Source organism: Triticum urartu, chromosome 4A (assembly GCF_056163025.1).
Source record: "Triticum urartu cultivar PI428250 chromosome 4A, HENAU_Tu73, whole genome shotgun sequence".
Taxonomy (NCBI): Eukaryota; Viridiplantae; Streptophyta; class Magnoliopsida; order Poales; family Poaceae; genus Triticum; species Triticum urartu.
In genome coordinates this window covers 273184844-273207123 of record NC_141876.1, presented here as the reverse complement: position 1 = coordinate 273207123, position 22280 = coordinate 273184844, and the positions used below count along the sequence as shown (strand labels likewise).

General features: G+C 48.5%; 1 protein-coding gene across 1 annotated transcript; it reads left to right on the top strand.

Annotated features, from left to right (window-relative positions):
- The first annotated feature begins 3655 nt into the window (after positions 1 to 3655).
- On the top strand, positions 3656 to 20409 carry LOC147975569 (uncharacterized). The gene is made up of 4 exons (XM_087520488.1): positions 3656 to 3788; positions 18634 to 19024; positions 19157 to 19956; positions 20405 to 20409. Exons 1-4 carry the CDS (start codon positions 3656 to 3658, stop codon positions 20407 to 20409), a joined length of 1329 nt encoding a protein of 442 aa, XP_087376614.1.
- The last annotated feature ends 1871 nt before the right edge of the window (positions 20410 to 22280 follow it).

Here is a 22280-nt window from a genome sequence, read left to right as displayed (position 1 = left end):
AACCGCGTATGTAGCCGTGATGGTCTCTTTTCGGCGGAGTCCGAGAAGTGAACACGGTATTGTGTTATGCTTGAACGTAGGTAGTTTTACGATCACTTCTTGATCACTTATAGCTTCTGGGCCGTTGCGTAGCTTCTCATCTTACTCTTATTTTCCTATATTAGCCACCATATTTTCATAGCGCTTGCTACAGCTCCACCTCACTACCTCATCCTACCCATAAGCTTAAATAGTCTTGATCTCGCGGGTGTGAGATTGCTGAGTCCTCGTGACATACAGATACTTCCAAACAGTTGTAGGTGCCGATGATACGAGTGCAAGCGATGCTACCGAACTCAAGTGGGAGTTCGACTAGGAACTTGGTCGTTACTATGTTTCGTTTCCCGATGATCAGTAGTGGAGCCCAGTTGGGGTGATCGGGGATCTAGCATTTGGGGTTTATCTTCCTTTTATTCGGATTTGACCATAGTCGGGCTATGAGTGTATTTGGATGATGTATGAATTATTTATGTACTATGTGACGTGGCGAGTGTAAGCCAACTCTTTATCCCTTTCTTATTCAGTACATGGGATTATGTGAAGATTACCCTCTTGCGACAAAACCACCATGCGGTTATGCCTCTAAGTCATGCCTCGACACGTGGGATCTATAGCCGCATCGTGGGTGTTGCATGAATGCATGCCCCCCCAACCGAGGATCACCTAGCAAAGTGTGAAGTAGCTAGCAGCCCCCCTCCCTCGTGTCGGCATGAAGGGAATCCTAAGCTATGAATGCATGCCCCCCACCCCCAACCGAGCTTCACCCTAACAAAGTGCGAAGTAGCTAGCAGCCCCCCTCCCTCATGTCGGCACGAAGGGAATCCTAAGCTATGAATGCATGCCCCCCCAACCGAGCTTCACCTAGAAAAGTGCAGGTAGCTAGCAGCCCCCTCCCTCGTGTCGGCATGAAGGGAATCCTAAGCTATGAATGCATGCTCCACCCCAACCGAGGTGCACCTAGCAAAGTGCGAAGTAGCTAGCAGCTCCCCTCCCTCATATCAGCATGAAGGGAATCCTAAGCAATAAATGCATGCCCACCCAACCGAGGTTCACCTAACAAAATGCGAAGTAGCTAGCAGCCCCCCCTCGTGTCGCCATGAAGGGAATCCTAAGCTATGAATGCATGCCACCCCCCAACCGAGGTTCACCTAGCAAAGTGCGAAGTAGCAACCCCCCCCCCCCCCCCACACACACACACTTTTAGTCGGCAGGCCAGAGAGGCATATCTCACCAAGATGGATCATAAAACGGACCAAGAATAATCGACCTTGGTTTTACAACCTCTCTTGTTGTTAGTCAAAGTGATGGCCGTCCATGCGACCCGGAGATGGGCTAGCTCGCCAATAATCATGCAAGTAGCTAGTCCCCGAAGACAACCACTGGATGCGTGTGGCCCAAACATATGTATGGAGAGGTGTGTCTTTGAGTAACAATGGAACAACTTTCATGTGGCACCATGATTTCGAACTAGAAATCGCCACACTGAGTGAGGGTTTGGTTGACGATGCGTATGTATGTTACACCACACTTCAAGCCAACGATTGGGATTCATGCATGCATGCGTTCATAGTATATGCGCTCAAACTTAAGGTCTGAATCTCACCATGCCCTATACTACGATAACACGAACCAAATGAAGAATCCGCCATGGCAACCTATCTTGTTGTTGGTCAAGGTGATCATGGATGTCCATGCGGGCCCACGAATATATAGGCTTCTTGCCGATAACCACACGACGTTGTGTACCGTTTGAAGGCAACCACTACATGCATATGTATGGAGGTGATGCATGCATGCATGTTTGAATACCATTTCACCACATTGATGTGGCACGTGCATAAAAAACATACACTAGCTCCCCACACAGAGCGAGATCGGTTCATGACGTGTCATTGTACTAGCCACTTCTACTCGATGGGAGGGATTCATGCGTACACGTGCATGTGTGTGTGGTCAAACGGTATCATGCATGTCATCCCAGAGCATGACCTATATATATGTATACTGTATTACAAGCAAAAATAGTAATCCCCTCCTAAGTCAAATTAGCCTCTCTTGTTGTTAGGTAAAAAGAAGTGATGGACCAAGCGGGCCCACAGATGGAAAGCATCGATGTCACTGCTAACCGCTTAAGTGGGTGCGAGAGGACAACTGTCGGCATTCTGGGAACAGGGGTACCCAGATGTGCCTGCCTGTGGCTCGGGGCGTGGCCCAGCCAGCGGCCTGGTACAACCCATCTTCATCAGCAACCATTCAAGACCATCGCGAGGGGCCTAGCCTCGCGAGGCGGACGACACCAAGACCTCCCCGGGGCGGCCTCCCTAGGCTGGCTCTCGAGGAGTGGAGATATCTATGCAAGGGGCACCTCGCGAGGAGTGCATGACGTGAGCCATGACGACCAAGGCCAGGCGGGCGCCAGCGGGCGCAGACTACTCGTTGCCTCTTTGGTGCTAAAGGGGCAAGCGCAGGCGAGGAGTCCCGAGGCATCCGGAAAATATTTTCATATCGGTGCAACAAGACCAAGACCAGCAGGACGGAGGTCACCACGGAGCCCACGATGGCGTCACCACCAGAGTCTTTAGCAGGCAAAGACCACCTTTTGTCAGGATAACTTGTACTAGTTGTCCCCTTCAAATTGGCTGTTGTGGGAACCCTTCCCGCGTAATAATTGGGGAGAGGACCCAGGCCTCTATATATAGGACTAGCCACCAACGTAGGAAGGCAGATCATCTTGGACTGGATTCATTCCACCAAGGCCACCATACAAGCTCAGCGAGCTCAAGAACACCTCTCCTCAGGAGGTTGATCTTCCCTTGTACTTATTCATCCTCGGCCTATAAGAAAATCCACCACACCACACTGGAGTAGGGTATTACACCGCAACGGTGGCCCGAACTAGTATAAACTCTTGTGTCCCTTGTTCCTCGGGTTCGGTGATCTTGGCTTTGAGATCGAGGTGAGAGTGTGAGCTAGGGGAGAGAGATCTTCGTGCGCACCGCAGTGTTCGAACCTCAAGAGTTTGCCGGAACCCGTAATCCGACATTTGGCGCGCCAGGTAGGGGGGTGCTGAAGCTTTTCTTCCGTTGATCCGCGTTCCACTGCTCCATCACATCCATGTCTGACGCTCACCGAGACCATGCTGAGCGCCGTGCCGCCCTCGCCGCCCGCGTCGCTCAGACGACGCCCATTGGCAGACCTCCCCGTCGTTTTCCATCACCCGCTGCCAATGCCGCCACTGGCCCGACAGCGAAAGTGCAGCAAGCGTCATCGCTGCACCCCTTTGTGCGGTGGGACTGCCGCACCACCACCCCGTCGCTGACTCCGGACGGCTCGTCATCCCACGCTCGTCGCACGCCCACGGACGCATAGGCCGTGCTGCTCATGGCACGCGAGCTCCTGTGTTACGACCCAGTCGGCGACCTCTACAAAGACTGGCTGGACCGCATCGCCGAGCTCGTCAGCACCGCTGGGGGCTCTCCTACACCATCCCTCTCACTGTCTAGCCCACCTCCAACCACGGGTGACATAGCTCACGGAGCACCTCCACATCAAGACAACGCCCTCACACCGAGACACGAAGACGGTGTCCTCGCCCCAAGACACGCGGTCCCGCGCCATGATCCGCCACGCCGTGTGCCCGCGCACGAAAAGGGAAGCTGCCAGGAGGTCCCTCGACCGCAAGAAAATGCTCCTGCACTCCCCGCACCACCACGTCAAGACTGCGCGCCGCCTGTGGTGGCGGTGCGTGGGTACTAAGACCAGGCTCCACCACTACGATGGGCTCCGGTGACCACAGCAGGCTGCCGAGCCATTACTCCCGAGCTGCGCACCGTCGTCTGGCCATGCAAGTTCATGCCGGACCTGCCTCTGCGCTATGACGGCATCCCCGACCTTGCGGAGTTCTTGCAGCTCTACGAGCTGAGCATCGAGGCAGCCAACAGAAATGAGAAGGTCATGGCAAACTGGTTTCCCATGGCCCTCAAGGATGGCGTGCGCTCGTGGCTCCTAAACTTGCCCATGGGATCGATCTCCTCCTGGGGCGAGATGCGCGAGCGTTTCGTCTCCAACTTCCAGGGCACTCACGACTACCCGCCAGCCGTAGGCGACCTGCAGCGCATCAAGCAGCAACCAGGGGAAACACTGCAAAAGTACATCCAGCGCTTCAACATCGTCCACCTCAAGATCCCCAAGGTGACAAATGAGGCCATCATCTCCGCGTTCTCCGATGGCGCCCGTGACATCAAGATGAAGGAGGAGCTCGCCATCCATGAGGAGCTATGCTTGGCTCTGGAGATGTTCAACATGGCGACCAAGTGCGCAAGAGCTGAGGAGGGGCGCCTCTCCCTCCCCGAGCTCCCTGTTGCCGACCCAGAAGAGAAGAAAGCCAAGGCCAAGGACGTGAAGCGAAGGGAGTAGTCGTGCTCGCGGTGGAGCCAAACACGAAGCGCGGCCGGGACCACCCCGAGTCATCTAAGAGCAGCCGTCCGTTCTGCGCCTTCCACAATGCACATAGCCATAGCACCAACGACTGCCAAGAGCTCAGGGCCATTCGACATGAACGCTTCGGTCGGAGCCTCGAGCGCAACGACCAGGGCTACGGCCAAGGAGGAGGACGAAGTGGGGGACGCTGGGACGACCGCGGCCCCTGTCAGGAGTGGCGCGACCGGCCTCGCGAGGACCACTGGCAGGAACAGCCTTGCGAGGGCGCCTGGAGGGACCAGCCTCGTGAGGACCATCCTCGGGCCAATGCTGGCCTCCCTCCGCTGCCGCCACCACCAAGGAGAAACGACAACCACCATCAGGACGAGGGGGCTGGGGGCTTCCAGGAGCCACGTGCTATCACCTGCATCTTGGGCGGTGCTCAGGCCCCAGCTTCCCAGTGCATCTTCAAGCAGTTTGCTTGTGAGGTGAACGCGGCCCTTCCCAGGCTCGAGGCCACGCGCCCGCTCATGTGGTCCAAGTGCGCCATCACCTTCAGCTCGGCGGACCAGCTCAAGTGCGCGGCTACCGCCGGCGTCCTTCCGATGCTTTGTTCACCCGTCACCAGCAACGTCCAAGTCACCAAGACCCTCATCGACGGCAGCGCAGGGCTCAATGTCCTGTCCGTCGAGACGTTCGACAGCCTCCAAGTGCCATACGATCAGCTACAGCCTACCAAGCCTTTCTCAAGAGTGACCGACGGCTCCACCACCTCGATAGGGCAGGTCCGCCTCCCTGTCACCTTCGGCCAGCGTAACAACTACCGCACCGAGCTCATCGACTTCGACGTTGCCCACATCTGTCTACCTTACAATGCCATCCTTGGGTATCCAGCATTGGCTAAGTTTATGGTAGTGACCCACCATGGTTACAACGTCCTCAAGATGCCAGGGAGTGGCGGAGTCATCACGGTCCCCTGCGAAGAAAGAGATGTGGTGTGCTCCCTTGAGCGTGCCTTCCAAGCCGCTGTGATCGAAGACCCTGACAACGAAGGCACCACGTACCCTCCTGAGGCCATCCCCAAGAAGAAGAAGCAGCTACTCCTCCCAGGGCCTCAGGAGAGCGGCGTCTCCAGCGACACCACCTCAGGATCCGCGCCGCAGCTGGGGCGCCTCTCTCCCTCGCATAGGAAGGAGCGCCCGACGCACTCCTCGGGCAAGGCTCGGGGGCTCTCTTCTGGAGGGCCTCGGACCTAGCCAACATCACGAGGGAGGTGCTCGGGCACCATGTGGAGGCGTGCTTTGCCACATGTTTCCCTCGGGAGGGCTCTAGGCAAGGAGCACCCAGTGCTCAGGAGTTCATTGTCAAGGCGACCCAGGAGCTTCAAGAGGCAAGGGCCATACATGGCGACTGCCACCCACCACCCAGCGTAGCTCCCCATCCTGGCGAGGATGGTGGGCTATGCGTCTACATCAACATTCCAGGGCTCAACAGGGCCGCATCTCAGGAGCGCTTCTCGCCTTCGCGTGTTGGTCGGTGTGAGGGTCCACCTCACAGCTATGTTCGCATGCCATTTGGCTTGCCGAACGCGACTGTCACCTACCAGCGCCAGCTACGGAGCATCCTGGCAGCTCAGGAGGCCAGGCATCACGCCGTCCTGGAGGAGATGGCGACGCTCCTCAAGGAACCACCCGAGCCCCCGAAGCCTCCTGAGGCTCAGGGCCCTGGCGGCTCGTGAGGAACGACTCCTTCAGCGCGCACCTTCAGCTACTCCAACACCACTCTGGCTACGGTATCAGGTGACTCTTTCTAGTTCATTCAGTTGGGGGCGCCCCTCGGGCTGCATTATCCCCAAGTCGCACGGGCCTGTCCCTGGGACATGTATCCTTTTGCATCTCTAGCATACTTTGATGGGGGCGCCCCTCGGGCTGCATCATCCCCAGGCCGCTCGGGTCCGTCCCAGTGGCATGTATCATTCGTGCATCTATCTAAGCTAACCTGCCGCTTTGCTTGAGTTGTTTTATGACTATCACCTGCTTATCTGGTACTTCGATACCCCACCCGCGACCGCCCTCGTTACCACGGGAGCCACGTGCCGGTTGTCTTTCTTTAGGATCCCTCGCATGAGGAGGCTAGGCACGACATCTGTGCTTGGGTCTGTCCCTGCAGCGTCGATAAATCCAACGACTGAGCTCTGTCTGGCGGGCCGGCCCCATTCACGTCACCTCCTGGGGTCGTTGGTGTCTGGCCTTCTCATGTGACCGCCTCAGGAAATTCGTTCGGCGTAGGTTGCCTAACCATCTTGCAGGACCGCTGAAGCTATCAAGAACCAAGACCAGGCGCAACCCGCCTTGAGGTAGGGCCTCGTGAGTCCCGCGCTGGCTCACGGGTGCCCACACACACCTTGTCTAGCCCTGCCGTGCAACCCACGTGTCAGGGCAGGGCTGTACACGCCCCGGGGGCTCCACTCAGAGGGAGCCCTCACCCATGCACCAGTGGAAGCACCATGCTCCGCGCTGGCAGTCGACACGGTCGAGGAGCGGCTATGCCCATGCAAATGCGGAAGCTCTACGCTCTGCACTGCTGATAAAAAACTAAGGGCGGCCACATGGTTGTACCAACCTCAGGGAGCCACCCGGCTCAGTGTCCAGCCTCACTTCAATGCTTTCCCCTCAGGAGAGTCGTGCGAGGGGGCTGGGCACGGGGGCAGCGCTCAGGCCCCACCTAGCGTACGCCGCCCTACTAGGTCCCTCGGACCTGGTCGTCGCGCACCCCTCCCGAGCGGGACCTCGGTGAGGGCAGGTATGAAGGTCTGTTTGAGCGTCAAGGGGGACTCCTGAGCATCGCGACTCAGGAGTCTATGATGCGGAGCATCCCACGTTCATCGCCATGTACACTCCGACTACTCTCCAAGCCCTAAGAGAACATAAGACGAGACCTCATCTATACCCTATTGGACACAAGGTGAACTCGCTCCTCTTCGAACCATCACTTTCCATGCGTAAGACATGGCTACTACCTCAAACATGTGTGCTATGCATGACCAGGAACCAAGAGGAAGACCATGGACAAGAAGGCGAGGACACCAAGCGCGAGGAACGAGAAGAAGAGCTACGGAAGAAGCTCCAGCCACCGGACGACCGGTCGAGACCGGATGTCTGACACCTGAAGACCCACCGGACGACCGGCCCGGACCGGACGTCCGGCAATCCCGCACCCGAGCCAAACGAGTGGACGTACGACAAGTACCGGACGACTGGACCGTCGTGAGCCACCGGACGTCCGGTACCCCCGGACGTCCGACGCCTGTCTGTGCAGAGTGTATCGGGCCGAGCCCATGTATCCCTTCGCCCTCACTTATCCCTTCGTGGCCCTAGACTATATATACTCCTCCACCTTCACCATTTGAGGGTTAGCATTGGTTTAGCTCATTTGAGAGATAGAGCATTGCTCATCCATATAGGATCTACTCCACAAGAGAGACCACGGCCCCTCTACGGAGAAGATCCACCTTGGATTCAGGACCCCTTTACGGGAAGATCCCCTTGTGGATTCAAGACCTCCTCACGGAGAAGAACCGGTTACCATGTATCGTCCCTAGTTGTCCTTGGATTCGTGTATCATTCTATGTACTCGAGGATCTAGCCCATGTGTGACTTATTCGTGTCGGTTTAGTGATTTCCTCTTGTGTTTTCCTTCCGTTCATCCTCGTGTTCTTCGTGTTTTCCCCGGGATCCGCTCCTTTCGTGAAAGATCGGGCGATTAGGGTCTCTACCCTACATCATCTTGGTATCATGAGCCATGTTGATCATGATTTCGGAGCCTCCCCCACCATTTTCTAGCCTTCTTTTGCTTGATTTCGTCCTAAATTCGAAAATCCCCACCAAAAATAGCCCCAATTTTTTTTTGTGATTTGTTGGTTTGATGATGTTTTGTTGATTTTGATCCATGTATTTGCTTGGTTTCGAGTGGATCTAGCATCTCCCCAAGTTTTCCCATCTTTCATCCACGAAATATCATCAATTTTGACCCCAAAATCCCCAAATTCCGCCCAAAATCGCGTCCCGAATCTCGGATCTCGAGTTGACCCCGATACACCGGACGACCGTCACTTTACCGGACGTCCGGAGCCGCAGGAACCACCGGACGTCCGACCTTACCGGACGACCGGAACCCCCTAACCCGAGCAGAATCAGCGGATTTCCGACTCGACCGGACGTCCGGCGACCGGACAACCGTTTTTTCCGGACGTCCGCTACCTGTTGATATCACCTTCGGCTGATTTTTGTTTCGGCCATAACTAATTCATCCGAACTCCGATTTTCGCGTTCTTTAGCTCGTTGAAAAGCTCTTGACATCCTACTTCCCACAAAAATACAACCAACATCTTTTGACTCCATCAAATTTTGACAATTTTGGCATCTTTGCCTAGGGCTTCCACCACATCATCCGCTACACCACCACCGACTTCCGCAACCTAACCAATTTTGTTCCCCATCGCATTAGTGGTTGCTTGAGGAGTGATTTGAGTCTCCTAAGGTGTCTAGGCTACTTAGGGATGGTTGCTTCTTCATCAACCACCACCACCACTTCCGCATAGGCTTGACCACTATACACTTCCGCCACCCCAACTTAACCCAATTTTGGTTGTGTTGTGAGTTGTGTCTCCTAAGGTGTTTCGGCTACTTAGGGACCGTTCTTTCAACTCCGACACCGTGTATATTCCACCACCATAACCTCCACTTCCGCATTGCCTAGTGCAACACCACCACTTCCCGCTACCACCATTTGGCATTTGAGATTTTGAGTTCACGGTTTTTCCGTTTCCTAAGGTGTTTCGGCTACTTAGGGACGAGTCTCCATCATCTTGCTATCTCCATCAAGATGACCGCCACTCATCATCGACACGGATGGTAACCTCCATATCATCTTGGTATCATGGTACCCCTCCACTGTATTTTCCCTTGCCATTGCATTGATAATCCCTAGCCCATTTTGCGTTACTTGCCTATCGAGACTAGCCGTTTGAGTATTGCCGGCAACGTTACTTGTGCACATTAGTGATCCACCCTTCCATTGCATACATACCGTATCATATTGGTATCATCATATTGATGAGGACATCAATACCATTGTTACACCCACAGCCCCTACTGTTACATATACTGGACCAATTACTAGAGCTCGCGCACGCCAATTAAATTACCAGGTACTTTCGTTTCTTGGTAATGATTCTAATGTTCATGAGATTATGATGCTGCCTAAATTGGATACATTTGTTTTTCTTACAAATGAAGGGCCTAGCTTGGAGAAGGATGAACATTGGAGCAAGAACACGCATGGAGTTGATGGCATGCGCAAGGGGATCAAGAACGGAGTTACAAGTGATGATTTCAGGACTTTGAAGCCGCCATAAGGAGTGCATGAAGCCTTGGACGAAATATACAAGATGCCACTTCATAATATTCATCCATAGGCTATTCTAGGTGCTGCGTCACCTTATTAATGGGCCAGGCCCATGTAATCTCGAAATACTTAAGTATAGGCTATTTTTAGAGTCCGTATGTGTGGGGAAACAAGAGTTAGGGTTGGTTTCGGACCCCACCCTCAAGGGCCACGAAATCCCCCCCCCCTCTTCCTCCATATATACAGCCCTTAGGGCGTCGTTTAGACTTTGGGTTTTGTTTAGATTAAAAGTTCTCCATAGCTGCAACTTCGCGTACTTCGTTTGTGTCCAACGACCAGACCAAGACGTCACAGAACCCCACCTTGATCAATAAAGCTTTCATCTTATATTCGCAATATCCAGATTGCAATCTCAGTTTCTTGCTTGTTCTTCGTTTGCTCGCAGGAAACAGACCCTCGTGGTCAGGTTGATCGTGCTCCGGTGTGGTCAATAACCCTCGGAAGTTGGTTTAGCGATTGCTAAGGCGCGACATCTCGCACGTTCGTGGTCGGATCGTCAAGGTCGACTCCCACAGTAAACGATAGCCACCATCTCATCGAAACATCGGGACACCTTAGCCTCTATCAAGTGGTATCAGATTTCCAGGTTGCTCGGTGAGATTTTACAGTTTTTCGTAGATTAGATCGAGTCTGTTCTTCATACCTACAGTCCACGAAAAAGCCACACAAAAAATTAGGGTTAGTTCATCATATCCGAACCAATCTGAGCCTTTGCATAATCTTTTTAGGGTTTTTGCTTTGTTGAATTTGCGGTTGCATCGTCGTGTCAAGTTGCTGGTCTTAGAGTCTAGTCTTTTAGAGTTTCGAGTTCTGGTCATAAGTTGTCACGCCGCCGCCGTACCATCATCATCGCCCATCTACCACTTTTGCTTCTCCGCCACCGCTCTGAATCCATATCCATATACCACCACCAATCCGTATCCATATACCACCACCCATCTGTATCCATATACCACCACCGCTACCATATACCACCACCGCTGCCATATACCACAACCATATATCCACCACCAATCCGAGTTCTTCTCATATTAGGTTTGTTCTTGAGATCAATCTAAATTCCGATTCGTGTTTCCTTGCCTGTGTAGGTCTCGAAAAAAAAAAGAGAGTCTGGAGACCCCCGGGCAGTTTTTAGGCCAAAATTTTCACGGGCAAATTTTTTTTCCCTATCGTATTTTTAGGCTTTTCTGAGTATTTTGAGCCACGTGCCATCATAGTGATTTTTTGTCGCACTTTTTCGTCGTCGCTGCCCTGATTTCCGAAAAAAAAGTGAAAAACAAAATTTCGTGCCCATCCTATCAGTTTGACGAGGGAAGAGTTTTGAGACACTCGCCATTATAGTGATTTTTCGCAAAAAAAAAGAGGAGCGCAAAAAAAAGGAGCGCAAAAAAGAGCGAAAAAAAAGAGTTCCAGAGTGTGCTTTTCCCTTATTTACGTGTAGCGCCGTGATTTTGTTAGTGTTCTAGGCTCGCGTCTCTAGCACGGTCTAGCCTAGGACCAGCACAGTACCGTCGTTGAGCGTTTATTCAACTTTGCATCTCTGAATTGATTATTGCTGACCTTTTTGCTACCATACTATAAGCCTTCCCAGCTCCACATACATCTACGTCGTGCGTTTGACTCTCCCTGGCAATCGCTCTATCCAAGCTTTTGAGAGTTTTGACTACAACGGTTGCCGATCACCGCCTGCTGCTGGGTAAGAACTGGTAAGAATTTGAGATTTGCTTGACGGATTTGTGACACCCGCCACCACCACCACTTGTTAGTAGTCTGTAGGATCATATTCTTGTGTGTTTCTATTGCTGCTAACCATGCCAGGATCACAATCCTACGAGACTGACTGGGAGAACTTGACGAACAAGGAGCTTCATGATACGTTTCAGCAAATGATGAGTGTACAGGTGCAAGATGTGATAAACAGATTTGAAGAGGCCATGGAGAAGATAGATGGCATGGAGAAGACGTTTGAAACAAAGCTCAATAACAAGTTTGCTGAATTGCTTTCGCGTTTTCCACCACCACCACCGGCTGCTCCTGCCGCACCTCTGCAACAACAGCAACAACACCGACTACCTCCACGTCGGGAAACAACCCTCCGCCGAGCGAGCCGTGTCCCTCTTCAGTCGGGCCAAACTGCTGGTGCTGCTGTTGATACTTCTGTGGCTCCTACTGCTGATGTGGAGGTGGATGATTATGTGGGAGATTATGAGGATGAGGTTGATCAAAATCAGAACTACGTGCCACCACCAGCACAGCAACCACCAGGTCGTCCACATGCAAATAATGGCAATGGTAGGGCTCACCCTCAGGTACGAGATCATGACCATCTCCCTAAACTAAAATTGAATATTCCACCATTTGAGGGTAGATATGTTCCTGATATATATCTTACTTGGGAGTTAGAAACTGAACAACGATTTACATGTTTACAATATCCCGAGGAGAGACGTGTTCCTGCTGCCGTTTGTGCATTCACTATTTTTGCATGTGTTTGGTGGTCTGAGCATTGTAGATTATATCCTATTCCGGCTACTTGGGCTGCTTTGAAAACTGCTATGCGTACTTGTTGGGTTCCACCATATTATCAACGTGAATTACTTCAAAAATTGCAGCGCTTAAGACAGGGAAAAAATTCTGTAGAAGAATATTATCAGGAATTACAAACTGGCATGATTAGATGTGGTATTGTTGAGGAGAATGAAGCTATGCTTGCACGTTTTATGGGTGGATTAAATAGAGAGATTCAGACGATTCTAGAGTATAAGGAATATACTAATATCACTCGTTTATTCCATCTTGCTTGTAAAGCTGAACGTGAAGTGCAGGATCGACAGGCATTGGCGCGGACTAACTTTTCTGCAGGTCGACCTTCATCATGGACACCACGTGCATCATCTACTTCCACACGTTCTGCTACACCAGCACCTCCGTCGGCTGCCACCTCCAACCGTGATACAATAAAGCAAGCACAATTACCACTATCTGCCAAGAGCTCACCTTCTGGGCCTGCAAAGAGCTCTTCTTCATCCATGGCATCAACAGGGCAAACACATGATATTATTTGTCGACGTTGCAAGGGTGGAGGTCATTATGCGAGAGAATGCCCATCTAAGCGTGTGATGATTGTTACTGAGGATGGTGGGTATGAGTCCGCTAGTGACTATGATGAGGAGACTTTGGCTCTTATTACACGTGACGAACACGGTGGAGACGATTCTGATCATGAGACGCAATACATGGCTCCTGAAGATGCTGACAGGTATGAATGTTTAGTTGCTCAACGTGTTTTGAGTGTGCAGGTTACACAAGCTGAGCAAAATCAGAGGCATAATTTGTTCCATACAAAGGGAGTTGTGAAGGAACGTTCTGTTCGCGTGATCATAGATGGAGGGAGCTGCAATAACTTGGCTTGCATGGAGATGGTGGAGAAGCTATCTCTCACCACAAGACCACATCCACATCCTTACTACATCCAATGGTTCAACAACAGCGGCAAGGTTAAGGTAACACGTACTGTTCGTGTGCATTTTAGTATCTCTACATATGCTGATTATGTTGATTGTGATGTGGTACCTATGCAAGCATGTTCCTTATTACTTGGTAGACCATGGCAATTTGATAAAAATTCTATACACCATGGTAGAAACAATCAGTATACTCTTGTTCATAACGATAAAAATATTACTTTGCTTCCTATGACTCCTGATTCCATTTTGAAAGATGATATTAATAGAGCTAATAAAGCAAAATAGGAGACAAATAAGAGTGAAAATCAGATTGTGGGAAAAGAATTTGAGCACCAAATGAAGCCTAATAATAAACCATCTACTGTTGTTTCTGAAATTAAATTGAAAAGTGCATGTTTACTTGCCACCAAATCTGATATTGATGATCTAGATTTCAGCAAATCTGTTTGCTATGCTTTTGTGTGCAAAGAGGCATTATTTTCATTCGAGGACGTGCCTTCCTCTTTGCCCCCTGCTGTCACTAACATTTTGCAGGAGTTCACTGACGTCTTTCCACAAGACGTGCCACCGGGATTACCACCTATTCGAGGGATTGAGCATCAAATTGACTTAATTCCCGATGCTTCGCTACCCAACCGTGCACCATACCGTACCAATCTAGAGGAGACGAAGGAGATTATGTGTCAAGTACAAGAACTGCTCGACAAAGGTTATATACGCGAATCCCTTAGTCCTTGTGCTGTTCCTATCATTTTAGTGCCGAAAAAGGATGGTACGTCGCGTATGTGTGTTGATTGTAGAGGCATAAATAATATTACTATTCGTTATCGTCATCCTATTCCTAGGCTAGATGATATGCTTGATGAATTGAGTGGCTCTGCAATATTCTCCAAAGTTGATTTGCGTAGTGGATACCATCAAATTCGTATGAAATTGGGAGATGAATGGAAAACAGCATTTAAAACTAAGTTTGGATTATATGAGTGGTTAGTCATGCCTTTTGGGTTAACTAATGCACCTAGTACTTTCATGAGGTTAATGAACGAAGTTTTACGTGCTTTCATTGGACGATTTGTGGTAGTTTACTTTGATGACATATTGATTTATAGCAAATCTTTGGAGGAACATTTGGAACATTTACGTGCTATTTTTATTGCTCTACGTGATGCACGTTTGTTTGGAAACCTTGGAATGTGCACCTTTTGCACCGACCGAGTATCTTTTCTTGGCTATGTTGTTACTCCACAGGGAATTGAAGTTGATAAAGCCAAGATTGAAGCTATTGAGAGTTGGCCGCAGCCCAAAACGGTCACACAAGTGAGGAGTTTCCTTGGCCTCGCTGGTTTCTATAGGCGTTTTGTGAGAGATTTCAGCACCATTGCTGCACCTCTCAACGAGCTTACAAAGAAGGATGTGCCTTTTGTTTGGGGTATCGCACAGGAAGAAGCCTTCACGGTATTGAAAGATAAGTTGACACATGCTCCTTTACTCCAACTTCCTAATTTCAATAAGACTTTTGAGCTTGAATGTGATGCTAGTGGAATTGGATTAGGAGGTGTGTTATTACAAGATGGAAAACCTGTTGCATACTTTTCTGAAAAATTGAGTGGGCCTAGTCTGAACTATTCTACTTATGATAAAGAATTATATGCTCTTGTTCGGACCTTAGAAACATGGCAACGTTATTTATGGCCCAAGGAATTTGTTATACATTCTGATCATGAATCTTTGAAACACATTAAAAGTCAAGCAAAACTGAACCGTAGACATGCTAAATGGGTTGAATTCATTGAGACTTTCCCTCATGTCATTAAACACAAGAAGGGTAAAGAAAATGTTATTGCTGATGCCTTGTCTCGTCGTTATACTATGCTTTCACAACTTGACTTTAAAATATTTGGTTTGGAGACCATCAAAGATCAATATGTTCATGATGCTGAATTTAAAGATGTATTGCAGAATTGTAAGGAAGGGAGAACTTGGAACAAGTTCGTTCTTAACGATGGATTTGTGTTTCGTGCTAACAAGCTATGCATTTCAGCTAGCTCCGTTCGTCTTTTGTTATTGCAGGAGGCGCATGGAGGAGGATTAATGGGACACTTTGGCGTCAAGAAGACAGAGATATACTTGCTACACATTTCTTTTGGCCAAAGATGAGACGGGATGTTGAGCGTTTTGTTGCTCGCTGCACTACATGTCAAAGAGCTAAGTCACGACTCAATCCTCATGGTTTATATATGCCTTTGCCTGTACCTAGTGTTCCTTGGGAGGATATATCTATGGACTTTGTTTTAGGTTTACCTCGAACAAAGAAGGGGAGGGATAGCATATTTGTTGTCGTGGATAGGTTCTCGAAAATGGCACACTTTATACCATGTCATAAAAGCGATGATGCTGTTAATGTTGCTGATTTGTTCTTTCGTGAAATTATTCGCTTACATGGTGTGCCAAATACTATTGCTTTAGATCGTGATACTAAATTTCTTAGCCACTTTTGGAGATGTTTATGGGCTAAGTTGGGGACTAAGCTTCTTTTTAGTACTACTTGTCACCCCCAAACTGATGGACAAACTGAAGTAGTCAATAGAACATTGTCTACTATGCTTAGGGCTGTTTTGAAGAATAACAAGAAAATGTGGGAAGAATGCTTGCCTCATATTGAATTTGCTTATAATCGTTCATTGCATTCTACTACTAAGATGTGCCCTTTTGAAATTGTGTATGGTTTCCTACCTCGTGCACCTATTGATTTGTTGCCTCTTCCATCTTCAGAGAAGGTTAATTTTGATGCTAAAGAACGTTCTGAATTGATTTTAAAAATGCATGAGTTAACTAAGGAAAACATTGAGCGTATGAATGCTAAATATAAACTTGCTGGAGATAAGGGTAGAAAACATGTTGTGTTTGCGCCTGGAGATCTTGTTTGGTTACATTTGCGTAAAGATAGATTTCCTAATCTGCGCAAATCAAAGCTAATGCCATGTGCTGATGGTCCTTTTAAGGTGTTAGAGAAAATAAATGATAATGCATATAAACTTGAGCTACCTGTAGATTTTGGGGTTAGTCCCACTTTTAACATTGCAGATTTGAAGCCTTATTTGGGTGAGGAAGATGCGCTTCCGTCGAGGACGACTTCATTTCAAGAAGGGGAGGATGATGAGGACATCAATACCATTGTTACACCCACAGCCCCTACTGTTACATATACTGGACCAATTACTACAGCTCGCGCACGCCAATTAAATTACCAGGTACTTTCGTTTCTTGGTAATGATTCTAATGTTCATGAGATTATGATGCTGCCTAAATTGGACACATTTGTTTTGCTTACAAATGAAGGGCCTAGCTTGGAGAAGGATGAACATTGGAGCAAGAACACGCATGGAGTTGATGGCATGCGCAAGGGGATCAAGAACGGAGTTACAAGTGATGATTTCAGGACTTTGAAGCCGCCATAAGGAGTGCATGAAGCCTTGGACGAAATATACAAGATGCCACTTCATAATATTCGTCCATAAGCTATTCTAGGTGCTGCGTCACCTTATTAATGGGCCAGGCCCATGTAATTTCGAAATACTTAAGTATAGGCTATTTTTAGAGTCCGTATGTGTGGGGAAACAAGAGTTAGGGTTGGTTTCGGACCCCACCCTCAAGGGCCACGAAATCCCCCCCCCCTCTTCCTCCATATATACAGCCCTTAGGGCGTCGTTTAGACTTTGGGTTTTGTTTAGATTAAAAGTTCGCCATAGCTGCAACTTCGCGTACTTCGTTTGTGTCCAACGACCAGACCAAGACGTCACAGAACCCCACCTTGATCAATAAAGCTTTCATCTTATATTCGCAATATCCAGATTGCAATCTCAGTTTCTTGCTTGTTCTTCGTTTGCTCGCAGGAAACAGACCCTCGTGGTCAGGTTGATCGTGCTCTGGCGTGGTCAATAACCCTCGGAAGTTGGTTTAGCGATTGCTAAGGCGTGACGTCTCGCACGTTCGTAGTCGGATCGTCAAGGTCGACTCCCACAGTAAACGATAGCCACCATCTCATCGAAACATCGGGACACCTTAGCCTCTATCACATATCATCCCTTGTGCCTCAAGTTTGTTCCCGCATATACACAATTGCTAAGCATTTCACAAAGTGGATATAAAAAAAGCTTTTAAGCAAAAGAGAAAGAGCAAAGAAGCTTGTAAGCAATAGCCATAGCATCCACCACATTTCATAAGATTGTTATATCCAATCATCTTGGATCATAACACCGGGAACCATATATACATAGCATACTTGGTACAGAAGTCATTGCATTTTTGTCTCCTATAGGTTGTGCACAAGTGTCGTATCCGCCTATTGAGCAATCGTGCTAGCGTCTCTCTAGATTTGTGCAACAAGAGCATTTTCCATGGATTCCGCATTTTGAGCTCATTCCTTGGTTGCACGACCCCATTTATCTATCCGTGTGTGTGTTTCCGTGTGCCACATATTGCTATTGGTCTACTTGTTACACTTGCGAATTTGTGAATCTCTTTCAACATTATTGACTCTTGCTAACATTTTGCATTAAATTTTTGTGCCACTATCCTCACCGAGCTCCACCATAAGCCTTACTTGTGTAGGTGTGAGAAACCGACAAGAATTGGTACCAATTGTGCTATTTCCTTGTCCACATTGGAGTGATCATTGATCCACTTTCAACTTCGGTCAAGGTGCATTTGGTATTCGTTCTTCTCTTTATCCACTCATATTGGCTCGAATCTTGTGATGGATAGGCAAGGCATTTCATCTCCGGTCTTCCACAACAACGACGGCGTGAACAACTACATCACCAAAGCGTCAATCTTCGATCTACAATGACAAATGCAAGGCGCACAATCAAGACTGCGAGAGCGCATTGAGAACCTCTCCATCGACATTCGTCATTCCGAAGCGAGGAAAAGGGACTATATCGACAGCAAGCTTTCCGCACAAAGGAGGAGCAAGATGCAAGGATGGAGGAGATTCGGGCCTTGATCAAGTCTACTTCCCCTTCGTCATCTTCAAGGCGGCGGCAAGCACATCGATCCTCTTCGGAGCGCCCAAGCGACACAAGCGCAAGACGTCCACGTCCACATCTCCATGGAAACCACCATCACGTTCGTGATCCACCTCGTCATGAAGGGCAAGTCACCTCCAAGCAACATGTGCACGACGGCGACGAACGACATCTACTACGAGCTCAAGTGCGACAACGCCACCATCAACATGAAGATGCTCGAGATGCGCCTTCCTACAAGTCCCAACAAGACCTACTTCACGCCAAGTCCAAACTTCATGAGCACAAGAAAAGACCGCGAGACGAGCACCACCAAGACGGAGCTACGGCTACACCAACCACTTCGGCATCTTCGCCAAGTGCTATCAAGGCATCTTCGCCTTTAGACGTACGACATCTTCACCTACTTCCTGTTAGTTCGCCTACATCGACATCTTTAACTACAAGGCGACCAACTACGCGCGAGGGAGACACTTCCATCTTCGGAAGCCCCTCAAGGAAGATGACCGAGCATGGGAAATTCCCTTCGGTCATGGAGACGAGCTACGAGGTGCCACATCATTTGGGCCTCCAACAACAAGACGGCGACAAGAAGGTCGAGCAAGGGCCATCCTCTTCGACCACAACGCCGAGCACGAACCTCTTCAACAACATGAAGACGGCGCCACTATTGGACTCATACTCCGAGTCCAGCTACGAGACCGCTCATGAGACCTTATCTTTGGTCTTCGAGGAGAGTGATGATGTGCCATCTTCGGCCTTCATCCACGGCTACGACCATGACATGATTGAGCATGGAGACATTTGCACCAACATCTCTCCGACAACATGTGACGAGATGCCCCAATTGCCGTGTGAGGAGAGCCACCACCACATGAGTGACATGAGTGACTCCACCACACGTGACATTGAGAGCATTTCCTATGAGAGGATGAGTGTGACCACCACTATCCCCACACTTGAGAGCATGCCACACATCCTATGTGAGGTTGAGAGCCATTTGAGTGACTCCACCAACCATATGAGTGAGCGCATCCAAGAGGGAGTGAGTGAGCCACAACACTTAGTGAGCGAGGTAGTTGACACGGCATGTGAGGCCACTTTGATTTCTAACGACTTAACCTCTACTCCTAGTGTGTTTTCTTCTTTGGTGCTAGGTCTCCTACATGACGACACGCCCATCCTCGACGAGTCCATGCCTCCAATGGGGACAATGATGGCCATGATGGATGATGATGCACCCCCCACATGGTTCCATCAAGATGAAGATGACCATGACTTGGTCTTCGACACCTCACCTACAACACATGACCGATGCTCCAAAGGTAACATAGGTGATGGTGCTTCTCTTGTCCCACTTGTGGACTATTTCACGAATGATTGCTTGCATGATGTTGATCCACATATTCCCATGCTTCATGCTAGTGCAAATTCTTCATGTCATGACTTACCTATTTATGATAAATATGATGATGAGCATGTTGATTTTCCTAGTTGTGATGCTATGCTCCATAGGATATCTTGTGAAAATTCTTTTGGTCACATCATGTTTTACAATCCATTAACCTTGTCATATGCTATGAGTGAGATATCCCATATTGCCTCATTTCAATCTCAACATAGTGACTATGCATGCCCCATTCACATAAATCCCATTTGAACTTACGGCATAGATGACGAGATGATGGTCATTGTCTTTTGTTTTTCTTGTGATGATATTGCCATGCTTCCTTTACATGATTTGCGCAATTCATCTACTATGCCATGCCATGATCACATTGTTCCACATATGCTTTGTTTTGGATGTTGTCAATATTCTCTGTATGATGTTTCCACTAATAATCATGAGGAGACCCCCATAGTTTCCTCATGCGTATTAGGAGATTTTGATGCATTCCATACATTGCATGATTCCCATAACTGCTTGCACCATATGCATTCCATGAATAACAATGCTCTACATATTTCTTGTGATGCATTACACAGTTTGAGACTCCATTATGCTATACATAATCTCATGATGGATGACATTTTTCTATATCACGCATCTCATTTATTTGAGCATTGGCTATTTTGTGCTAACCAACACAAGCACGTGCGCATCATGATGGATGATGTGCACATCTACCACGCACACACAATTTTCCCTTTGTCTTTGTTTTGTGTAGGTACTCACGTATACTCGTCAACCTCTCAATCCCAAGAGTTGACAAAATGAGCTCTTGAGAGCATAGATGACTTGGGATCCCGTGAACTACCCTTCCCACCGCTCTCTTCGCGCAACATCTACGCGCATCTCTCTCACTTGGATCTCACATGGCTATGGGCTATCTACCGCTTCTCGCTTCTTGCTCATTTTACCCTGTTCACTTTGCATGCTATGCTTGCTTCTATGCCTTTGCCATGCAATTGTGACCCTTGCTTGCATCTACCCATGATTCACCATTATGCTACTTCTATGTGTATTTGCATGCTTGGTGGAGATCCTTGTTGCTATTGCCATGTTTATCATGTGCCTCATGCTATTGATGCTATTTTGCTCATATCTTGCCTTCATGCTTGTGATGTGTCTTGTGCATTATTCATGACTACCATTTGCACACATGACATACTTAACATGATTCCTTCTAGTACGTTGCATCTTTGCACTACTAGCTTGCTTGCCTTGATTCATATGATTGCTTGCTTTGTCGCATCACCCATGTTCCATTATTACTTGCTTTTCTTGGGTTGATGACGTATATGTTCATGCCTCTCACATGATACATCTTGTGAGCATGCTTGCTTGCTTGCGCCTATTCTATTTGGTTGTTCTCACATCATATGCCTCCGTACTATGAAATGCTCCCTTGTCCTTTCTTATGATGAGCATGATGCATCCACTTGTTGGGTATTTTACCGCACGAATGATAGGTTTTCCGCTAACCTCATTTGTTTTTACGAGTGTTTGTCATGTTCTTTCATGTTGACGGATTCACAAGGCGATACCGTCATGACACAATTTGGTCATGTGAAGGCATACACGATGTGCAACACCAACATTTGCGAGAATCTCCTAAAGGTGAACTCCTTCCATTTGAGCCATCCTCAAATATGCATATTGGATGGGTCACTCTTTCATTGTTGTTTCCTTCTTCTTGTCTACATGTTACATCTATTGGATGGAGGACCGACATTGGATATGGAACCCATGGACCTTCAAGTTGAGGAGCGCTCGGATTTATTGGATGCACCTTCGAACCTCCACTCATGCCACGACATCGAGCATTGGTATACCAACACCTCCATATTTGTTGATTGTGTTCACACATGTCATGCTCGATGAACATATCATACACATGACAAGTTTGCTTCTTATGCATGGATTGAATCACATCATGATTGCCTTGTTGCATCTTGTATTCCCATGTCATCCATGATATATGAGCTTGTGCATTTCATTAGCAAATTTGTTGTGATATACCATGATGGCATATTCATACATCATGATCTTATTGCCTACCATCAATTGCATGATCACATCACATTGAGCATCCATTACCATATTCATGCTATTGATAAACCGTCTCACTATGACATCATTTTGCACCGTGGTTGCATTGATCACATCCACAATACATTTGTGTGCACAATGAATGATTTTGCTTCCATGAATGCTTTACTTGTCATTTTACATCATTTGGATAAGCATCTCAAGCATTTTCATGAACAATTCCTTTGGACGAACTCATGTTTATTTGATGGACACCTTGTGTGCGTTAACCATTGTATTTCTGAGTGTCGTTTGTGTTTGGTCTTCTTGCATGTATATCACTCCGGCGACACCTCGGAGTACTTGGGTTGCGCAGTGTCTTCAACTCCG